Below are 10,394 nucleotides of genomic sequence, written 5' to 3'. Positions count from 1 at the left end.
AGTATAATTTACAGATGAATTTCAGATTGGAATGTATAAATAAGTAGTTGTAGAAATCGTACCAGTGTGGAGTAATACGAAGATCATTACAATACCATCTATATCTGATGTAGATTACCATTACATTTTTAGGGAGGCAAACCTGAATCAAATTATGTTTTTGCTTCTGGCACAGACTTAATGTGGATTTGTACAAGCATTACTTGAGCATGATGAGGTACACTACATAATAAGGGCAAACCAATTTCTGGGCAGTGTATTTTAGTGTGAATTGTGAATGTGGTTTCAGACTCTGCTATAATTGGATAGTCTTTACATATACTGGAGGTCATTTTTGCCTTTTTTGCATCCCTCACCTCATTGTGTATGTGAGGATTCATTGTTAGAAGGAGGGAGCGCTGAGGTGTGCATTGGTTTAGATAGCTTGGTTTCAAGAGCTCGCCTTCTGGGTGGATATTTAGGAATGTGGCAAACATTTTCAATCAAACACTTTCTGGGCAGACATGGCACAGAGACACTGTCCCAGACAGCAATTTTAGGTTGGCCAAACGTAGATACCTGATGGTGGGCCAACATTATTTTGGCCAACATTGGCCCACAGTTTTCAGGTCAACCGACCATTTGCCAACTAAGCCAACGATAAACCACTTACTGAAGATAACTGAGACCAACTTTGCATTAAAATAGTTGAATGGCTTCTGAAAAGCTGTGTTAGCAAAACATGTATTAGCTTGGGCTTCAAATCAAAGAAGAAAATTATCACATTTAGCCATTTTATCCTGGTCCATGAAAGCATAATGTTCAAGAACAGAGACTGAATGAGATCAGAATATCTTTCCTGATGTTTTTCTGGCAAAATATTTATTTAAATACATCATTTTGGATCCTATTATAAACTGAATGTATTTTACACAGTTTCTCAGAGACGTGGCCATGCTTGACAGTCAATAAACATTAAACTATAAACATTATATAAACATTATACATTAAACTTGATTTTATATTTAATGATTTGAAAGATTTGCTTTTATTCAAAAACACAAAGTCAGAGTCTAATAATTATGTTGTGGCCTGGAGATAGATTCTACATTTTATTCATAAAATAATTCAACCAGGTAAGTGTAACAGTTGTGCAGATTCTGCCTCCCCAGCCAGTGGGAGTAATGAAGCCATGCTACTTAAACTCTAAATATGACTATAGATTAAGTATAACCCCAAATGTTCATCCATTAAATGTATATAAAAAACATGTTAATAGGTACCAAATACTTTGCCCCTAGTCTTATGAGTCTAGGCATGGCTGAAGGTATGCTGCTGATCTCACACACTATTAACAGTCAGAATAATAATGCAAAGGCTGCATAAATTGCATGCCACACACATTGTCCAAAAGTGTCTCCTATGTAGTCCAGTGCATCAGTGAGACCTGCTTGTTCACAGTAGTGAAGGCATAACCTGCCCACTACCCACCAACAAACCAAGTAAATTAAACTATTTTAATGCAGGAAAACAACAAATAGAAAGAGGGATACATTATATAAAATAATTGTATGTAAAATTAATATGAATATGAATATGAATATTATTTATTTCAGAACAGACCGGTTTGGGCACAAATTAATAGATTTGTATTTGTTAGCTTTTTAAATTGAGTGTGAATGATGCTAGTATCAAAAGTCCGCCACAATTGTTGAGGTTTTATTTAAAAATGTTGCTGTAGTAGAATGAAAGGTCCTTATGACACACTACACACACCTGACTTTGGCGGAGGTTCGAAAATTGACTCTCTCCTCAAATCATTGGGTAGCGTTCCGCCAGCACCCCATATGTTAAGCTCTCCAAACACACCAGTTTCTAACATTTCCTCCTGCCAAGGTATGGAGATGTTGCCTGAGGCAAACTCGTCAAAGAATTCTTTGTCTGGCTCATCAAGGTTGACACCCTTCACTGTGGAGAAGGCCCCTACATCCTGGATGTCTTTGGCGTAGACAGTTTTTGAGTCTGGAACAAATGGTGGTGGCAGAATACCTGGAAAATAAGGAGAATAAAGCAGAAAGAATTGTAAATTGTTCTATGAAAACAGGAATGGATACTTATATCTTGAGTGAAGGAGGAATTACAGAGCATTTGCGCCAACATAAACCTCTCCTATAGTTGACTGGATTACAATTACATTCAATTTGACAATAGTTTAGTACTCCTGTGGTGCCATGCCATACTTAATACAAATGTATTACAACCACAAACAACTTGTCCTCTTCATTTTAAACAGTTGGCTGTAATGTATGTGTAAAATCAATATCTGGAGGAATATTGCTCCTGTTTTATGTTTCAAATTGTTTTACATGTTGTAGAATTTGTACTTAATTTCACACTACAGTTCGACAGGGACCTCAACAGCACACAAGGGAGAGACAAGAAAAACTACAATGTCCCCTTTTTCTGAGAGTTGATTCATGGACACTTGAACATTTTTAACTGCTGGAGGTTTATGTCAACATTTAAGTTGACACTGAGATAGTTGATAATAGATAAATAACTGCAGAAAATGATTGTCTCTTCCTTAGCAGGGGACATTTTATGCTAAACTACACAATACCACGTCACTCAGATGTGATGTAATTAAGGTACCTGCTTCCAGTTTCCTCCAGTTGATGCTGCTGAAGAAAGGATGCACCCTGAGCTCTTCGCAGTTCCCATTCTTAAAGCCCAATCGCTTGTCCACTTCCTTGGCCAGGAGCGCCTCACAAAAAGACTTGGCTTCTTCACTGAATTTCTCAGAGTAAGCCACTGGATCGTTCAGGATGCGCTTCTTAACCTCCTTGTTTTCAACCTGCACAATAGAGACCCATATTGTGCGTCACACATCCAGGCAAAAGCTGTGTTTGGGGGCACACATCTGCCCAGGCTATGTGAGGTAGAGCTTGCTGGGTGGGAGGGATAAATGACATCCTAATAAGCACAGATTCCTGGTGCTGACGGGAGACTGTCTATACTTGGCTTGTATTGCTAGCAGTTAATTGTGTCAGCGATTTTTTCACTTCACCAGTCAAATTTACTGCCTGCAGTAGTTATATAGATTTTGTGTCAATTCAAGACTTTTTAACTGGGAAAGAAGGAGACATCTGGTTCCAAATCCTACATTGCAGACTAACAACAACACACTCTCTGTCTGACTCCTCACAAATGAAAGGACTGCGGTGTTGGTCTGCAGATCTTCTGGATGAATTTGGGTTTCTGTGACAGACTTAGAATATAATAATAATAATAATAATAATAATTATTATTATTATTATTATTATTATTATTATTATTATTATTATTATATATTTATTTTAATTCTTTACATATACATTAACACCACACATAACTGCTCTCTTAAGGATTGCTTCAACAAATTATGTAATACATGAAAGACACCACATGGTGGCACAGGATTTGTGTTCTTACAGGAAATCTGACCAATTCATTTCAGATTCCTCTCAGCTCAGGTCCCTTAATCATTCACATAGTTCAGAGGGCATTAATCCCTTCTTCTCCCTTCTGCTCATGCATATGTGTACTTAGAAAAGGCAGAAGGCTATTTTTCCCTTCCTGACACATCCTGAATACCTTCAGTTAGGCTAAACCAGGAGCTGAATCGGACTGCGCTTTCTGTTGCTAAGTAATGGATCGTGGTACGGATCCAGTGCCAAGAAGGCAGTGACCCCAACACTCTGTTGCCAACAAGCACCATGCACAAGTAAACTGAACCACCCAGCCACGTGCAGAGTTCTGGATATAAAAGACTCTGAAAATAGTAAACATCAGCAAGCTGTTTTATGCAAGAGCCTCGGCAGTCGAGAACTGTTACTTAAAGTTCAGCATGTGCCCTGTGGAGGTTGCCAGTTTCAATCCAGACTTTATACAATTATACAATTAGCTGACTGCAGCCAGGAGTTCTTGAGTGTGATGTAAACCCATCTGAGTGCTGCCAGGGGAACGTGGGGCGCATTAAGCCAGGGGCCTTTATCCCTGTCATTGGCTGGAAGCCGGCACTAGTGTACAATAACAGAGAGAGGCCTCTTGTGTGTCTGTGGGGCCTGTTGTTGTGTCACAGGCAGCAGTGATAATGAAAAGAATGGGCTATTCCAAATTGCAGGATTTTAAAAAGTCGGGGGAATGCTGTAATCATAACAGCAGAAATGATACTTTGACCACACACATTATGTCCTTTTAAATTATGTCCTCTTTGGGGAGTCTATTGTCTTCTATTGAATTAACATTGACTGATTTATTGACAATTTAATAAGGTGCTCACAAACAATGCAGTTTTCTACTATATGACTAAAAAGGTCCTTAACCAGTCTGAACAGTCTCCTACAACTTTTTCCTTATGCAATTTTGCTTTGTTATTGACCATAGTAGTGACATCACAAGACGTAAATGCGGCATAAATGCACTAACTATATCAGCCTCTTTATCTCAAGCTTAGATAGGACCGGCTCTGTTGGCAGAGGTTTACATATGCAGTGCTAACCCTGTGAAGGTTAAGCATGCTGTACTCATACCCAAAGGGTGATTGGAAGAGTGGGGAAACAGAATCACGAGAACACAATCGGTTGGTGTAGAAATAAATGAGAAACTAATGGGATATGTTTCTTCACGTTTACAAAGCATGTACAGTGTAATTTTTCATCATGATGTCTGTGTCGAAGCAGTATCAATTAATCATGTTTTTAATGGTAAAATATAGTCTGTTATTGATCCATCATTTAAGCATCTAAGATCCCCTGGCTTTCGGTAAAGCAGTAAAACAGTGTTAAACTGTAAAGCAGCAAACAATGGACAATGGACCTTCTCTCCTCGGGTTCGAAATGGACCCTTGGCTTCAATCATTTCATACAGCGTCACTCCAAGGGTGAAGTAGTCCACAGAGTAGTCGTACTCCTCGCCTTTCAGGAGCTCAGGAGCCATGAAACCTAGAGCACCAAGAATTAAGACATACCCAGTTACCTGCCATTATAATGGTTCAGAGTGTTACTCTCTATGCTCTCCTTTTGTATTGTATTTATATAGTAGTCTGAAGCCCATTGATGCTAGACTGAAATCTGTGCAACACTGATAGCATTCCCATCTTGTTTCGTTCATTCAGCTATAGCTTTTTCTTCTGAAACAGAAGGCAATAAGCACAATATCAGAAGAAAACACCACAAATGGTGAGCAAAAGCATATACAATAGGGTAAGGAACAAATAAGATATTAAGTAAGAGGAAAATGCAAGTGGCACAGAACTGTCATTTTACATGACTGAAAAAAGTATATTTTGGGGAGCTGAGAGGCTTGTAAGTGTGCATGCTAGTGAAAGATAAGTCTATTTTCTGGCATCTCTCTCCAAAAGCTCTTCAATGCTTCTAAATCATATGGCAGCCATGATTTTTCAAAAGCATTAGAAATGAGCTGTGAAGGGCTAACCTAGCATGAGGAGTACCTGGAGTTCCAGCATAACCTTTGATTTTTGTTTGGTCGTCCTTCAGCTCCACTGCAAGGCCAAGATCGGAGATACGCACGTTACCTGTAGAGCAAATGTCAATTAGCAGACCTACTGCGGCTGAAACAACACTGTAAAACCTCTCCCAGCTCCCTCCTTATCGGAGGATAAATAAAGGATCAGCATCTTTAAGCACTGGATTCTTTAAACCAAAGTAAAAATAACAACTGTGTACATTTGTATACCACCTTTCAAAACCTCAGGATCTCCAAGCACTAAACAACCAACCTGATATCTGTTATAGTCAGATTAACTCATCTGGCACTGTTACAAATGAAGTGCAAAAATATATAGATGATTAAACATATATATGTACAGTTTTCCCATCATCAATATCAGCCCATGTATCATTCCCACATCATGGGACACTATGCATCCCTTGTCTGTAAACCTTCTCAGTTGCTTCCTTAGTAAAGATATTAATACATCCTGAAAAAGGTTTTGTCTCTTGGTTTTACTAGAGTTAAATGGTTAGACAACAGCAGTTATTCCCTTACAAATTCATTGAGGCGTGGCTGCATAATTAATGACAATTACTCCCTAAGGTTCTGACTGATACTTACCATCATTGTCCAGAAGCACATTCTCTGGCTTGAGATCTCTGTAGATGATCCTCTTCTGGTGGAGGTGCTCCATCCCACAGATGATCTGCGCTGTGTAGAAGCAGGCTCGGGCCTCCTCAAAGCCAGGGTTGTTCTCATCGACATTGTAGATATGGTACCTGGAAGGCGTTTTAGAAGAGTATAGAATCAGTGTCGAAGGCTGTATAATCACTTCTATCAAAGTCTTGATACAATGATTTCAGTACAAGCCCAACAAAAAGCCATCAAATATTTTCAACTGGGCTCAGTCTGAATCTAACATTGCAAGTGTGATTAATGTGCCTCTGGCTCACACAATAACTTCCCTCTGTGACAGTAGGAGGGAAACTTCTTCAATCAATATAAAATCAAGGCTCTACTTGAGGTAAACATTCAACAACTGTGTAGGTGAACGAAGTGTTCAAAGCATGATCTAGTTCATGATCTAGCAGAGAAGCAGTGTTAAGGTTACATTGGTTATACCTACAAAGGTCTGACAAAAGAGGTCAGAGAAAGGGTACATAGGTAATGAAATAGTACTCTGTTTGGAGGAGCTGGAATGGCACAGATTACGACCTAGTCTTTGAATATTTGGTCAGACTAGGAGACAATATTTCAAATTTAATGAATGTAAAGCAATGTTCTTAATAAGGTGATGTCAGTGCTTATAGGAAAGCACTCATTCACTGCTATAATAACCTAGCCCCTGTGTATCAATGTCTGTTTTCCCTGGCTGTTTACGGTCCGCTCTGCCACGAGGGACAGAGAAGGCCTTTGAATCCACTGTTATTGGAGTGCTGGGATTCATTTTAATGTTGCGATCACTGGTGCAGACAGGATGAATGTGTACAGCGACAGTACAACATTTCTAGACCACACTGGATGATGTTGATGATTTATTTATTTATTACCTTAGGTCTCCTCCATTCATGATGGTCATTACCAGACACAGATCTGTCTTGGTCTGGAAGGCGTACGCCAGAGACACAATGAAGCGGCTGTGCACTCTGGCCAGGATCCTCTTCTCCACCATGGCTCCCTGCAAGAGCGCAGTGTGGCGTGAGGACACACATGAAGGACAGCCCTGCAAACCCCCTGCTTCTGCCCATGGTCAGTGTTCCTTGTCAATCAGTTTGACTCGTAAACCGGGCCATTCCACAGGATGAAGAATCACAAACGGTTTTAAACAGTTGAAATAAACCTATTAATATCATAGTAAATACCTCTGCTTCCTAATCTGGATCCCCAATGACTGAATACAACTGCATTGTTTCCCCAAAGTTTCCCACAGGGTCATTTAAAATGATTGATCAATCTAAATATACAGCTGTCATTTCTGAGGCTATCAATATGTACCGGAAATACCACTGTATTTGATTTTATGACCTCCAAACAGCCCTGGACAAGGGCGTCTGTTAATAAATAAATAAATAAATAAATAATAATATAGAAGGTAATAGAAAAGGCTTAGTCACCAATTAGTATTGCCATTGGAGTCTCTCTGATGCAGTCTTTGCATTCCCCAGGGTGATGAATGGGGAGAGTGAGGAATTCCCCAAGAGAGACGAGTACTCATGTGCTCTCTATCGATCACACTAAAGATTGAGCTGCAGGTGATCAACAAACTTGGTTGACTTATATTGATTTGTATAAAATGTTATATATCTGAACAACATTTTTTAAAAACTGATTGCAAGAGATTAAAATGTGTTGTAAGCCTCTTTTGATTACTGCAGTCAGGAGTTATAGGAAGAGATGCCATTTAAAGTCAAAGAAAAAATGGCATTACCTGTTTTTATAGTATTATTAAAAACAACAAGACAAAGGTTTATAATTCTTATGAAAGTTTTTCTGCAGCAACAAATTCCACATCAGGACGGGAAAAAATTGACCTGAATATATCAATTGATTTGGCTGCAATGCTTGCATTAGTTTGCATGGGCATGTATTCAATTTGGTACCATCAATTCCATGCAGCACACAAATTAACTGTCCTGTTATACACATTTTTCATTTAAGTTTTATATTCTCAATGGACACTGTGAAATCAACTAATCATTTTTTTCTTGCATTTTAGAACACTGTGTGGAAATAAAGGTTCACAATAGATAATATCACAAAGCAACCAAGCTCCTTATGGGGGAAAAAAAAGTTAAATAAGGTTTCATGACATGCTATAAACATTAGTCTATTTACAGGCATAGCAAATCACTTACTTCATAGCCTTTCCTCTTCTTGAGGCGCTTCTTGTTAAGCTTCTTGCAGGCATAAAGTTTCCCCGTGCCCCTCATCTGGGTGGCAGAGACCTCACCAAACCCTCCTTTGCCCAGGATTCTGAAATCTAAAAACCAGTCCTCACCGATGGGCTGAGCCTCTAGCCACTTCCACTGCAAGAACCTCTTGAAGTACATGGTTTCCTTGTAATTTGAGAAAGGGACACCATTGAGAAAAGCCAGGGTTTCCTCCAGACTCTTCACAAAAAGGTCATCCTTGGCATTCTGGTGTTCCTCATTCACCTTGGTAACAGTGTTCTCCTGCAGGAAGGAGCAGTAGTGCTTGGCGGTGGACACCATGTATCTGGAGATGATCTTGGAGGCTTTCTGTACACGGTCCTTGTCCTCAGCAGTGTCATACTCCTCTATATCCTTCCACACTTTAGAGGCAGGCTTGTACTCGGGCACCGTCTCCAGATACTCCTGGAAGAGACGCTTGCCAATGGGCTGCTGGTTGCAGATGCTGTCATACTCCAAGTCGATCTTCTCGGTCAGGTCCTCACATTGGGTGATGTGGGGAAGCTTGAGCTTGGCACGGTACTTCTTGTCCCGGGTGGCTGATGCATTGCTGGAGCCATCAAAGCTTGCTCGGGCTGATATGTAAGCCGAGTTGGCCACCACAGTCTCCAGACCCCCTATATCCATCTCGGGGAGCTCCCTGCTGCACTGCACTCCTCTACCTGTGTGATGTGCTCATGGTAGCCCAGAGACGGGCAAGCAGAAGGTGGTGAGCGGATTCTCAGAAGATATGAGGAAGATTATCCAGAGGGATCAGGCGGAGGACCTTCACCACCTAATAAAAAGGTTAAAGGTCCCCCAATCAAGATACATAAGCACGATGGGTGGAATGGCCTCCTCTCGTTTGTAAACTTTCTTATGCTCTTATGTTTTATAAATCTTAACAAGAACACAGAAATATTGGGATTCCAGAGTCTCAACAGTTCCTAAACCTGCATTGCTAGGGGTTTAGTGTTTGCAAACTCAAAAGCACTAATCTAGATCTTGAGATATAATATAGAGGTTTAGTGAGAGAGGTGAGCGAATGACAGACAGAAAAGATTTCCCTGAGTCAACATCTTTCTAAAGTCTTTATCCACTTACTGTATAATACCTTCTATATTAAGTGATTATTATTTCTCGCCCAGCACATGTATTTCTGTGCTCCTCAAGCAGATCTCTACTAGCAGGACAGAAATATTTCAGTGGTGTATATGTGGGATCTAATTAGAGAGATTTGAGATCTGAATAGCAGCAGGTTCTTGCAATTTACACCGTGGGTATTGGCTGTAGTTCGCAAATCTGATACCATAACATATAATTCCATATAATCTCTTTACAGATGAACTCATAAGGAAATAGTTTATAAACAGTAGCTTATATATTATTCCCACTCTTACAGAGCAAAACATCTTAAGACATTACAAATTAAGATCCAAACTAAATCAAACAAACCAAAAATTCAGTTAATGCTAGTTTCCCTCTTCAATTGTCACCTGTTCTACAGAACGGACACATTTAATTTGGATGAGTATGAAATACATTTGAATTGGTAAAGGCATTCACCTCTATGCTTCAAGCCAAAGACAAAACTTGCATTGAAAGACAAATGAGACAAATTAGTTTTTCTGCAAAGTGTTCTGAGCTGCTAAGGCTGATAAAAGAGTAAAATTCTATTAAAGAAACCCTTTTTTTTTAATTATCTACCTTTTCAATGTTTATGTTTGATAAAATTCCTAGATTACTGCCATCGGTGAAACCTGTGTTACAAGCTGTAATCACAGACCAGTTCTGTTTATAAGTCAATCTTGTAATAATGCCAAAGTCTCCTATAGTGCTCACTGGCAAAGCATGGAAACCTATTAGGACACGCAAGGTAAAAAAGGCCTTTTGTATTAGATAGTGTGCTGGAGATAAGAGGCAGATTGTGCGTCAACATGGTTGGTTAACCGATGTTTGTCTACTCCCCACATGCCCTTCACAAAACTTATAAAAGACCAGCGCAGCAAATGA

At 39.6% G+C, this 10,394-nt stretch overlaps 1 protein-coding gene across 1 annotated transcript; it reads right to left on the bottom strand.

Annotated features, from left to right (window-relative positions):
* Positions 1-830: 830 nt before the first annotated feature.
* Positions 831-9,354, bottom strand: grk1a (G protein-coupled receptor kinase 1 a). The gene is made up of 7 exons (XM_066706342.1): positions 8,328-9,354; positions 7,023-7,150; positions 6,094-6,251; positions 5,471-5,554; positions 4,837-4,961; positions 2,632-2,833; positions 831-2,028 (listed from the first exon to the last, which is right to left on the bottom strand). Exons 1-7 carry the CDS (start codon positions 9,027-9,029, stop codon positions 1,736-1,738), a joined length of 1,692 nt encoding a protein of 563 aa, XP_066562439.1. The 5' UTR covers positions 9,030-9,354; the 3' UTR covers positions 831-1,735.
* Positions 9,355-10,394: the final 1,040 nt, after the last annotated feature.

Source organism: Amia ocellicauda, chromosome 6, assembly GCF_036373705.1.
Source record: "Amia ocellicauda isolate fAmiCal2 chromosome 6, fAmiCal2.hap1, whole genome shotgun sequence".
Classification (NCBI taxonomy): Eukaryota; Metazoa; Chordata; class Actinopteri; order Amiiformes; family Amiidae; genus Amia; species Amia ocellicauda.
Note: the sequence above shows the minus strand (reverse complement) of the source record. Positions and strands in the feature narration are given on the sequence as shown.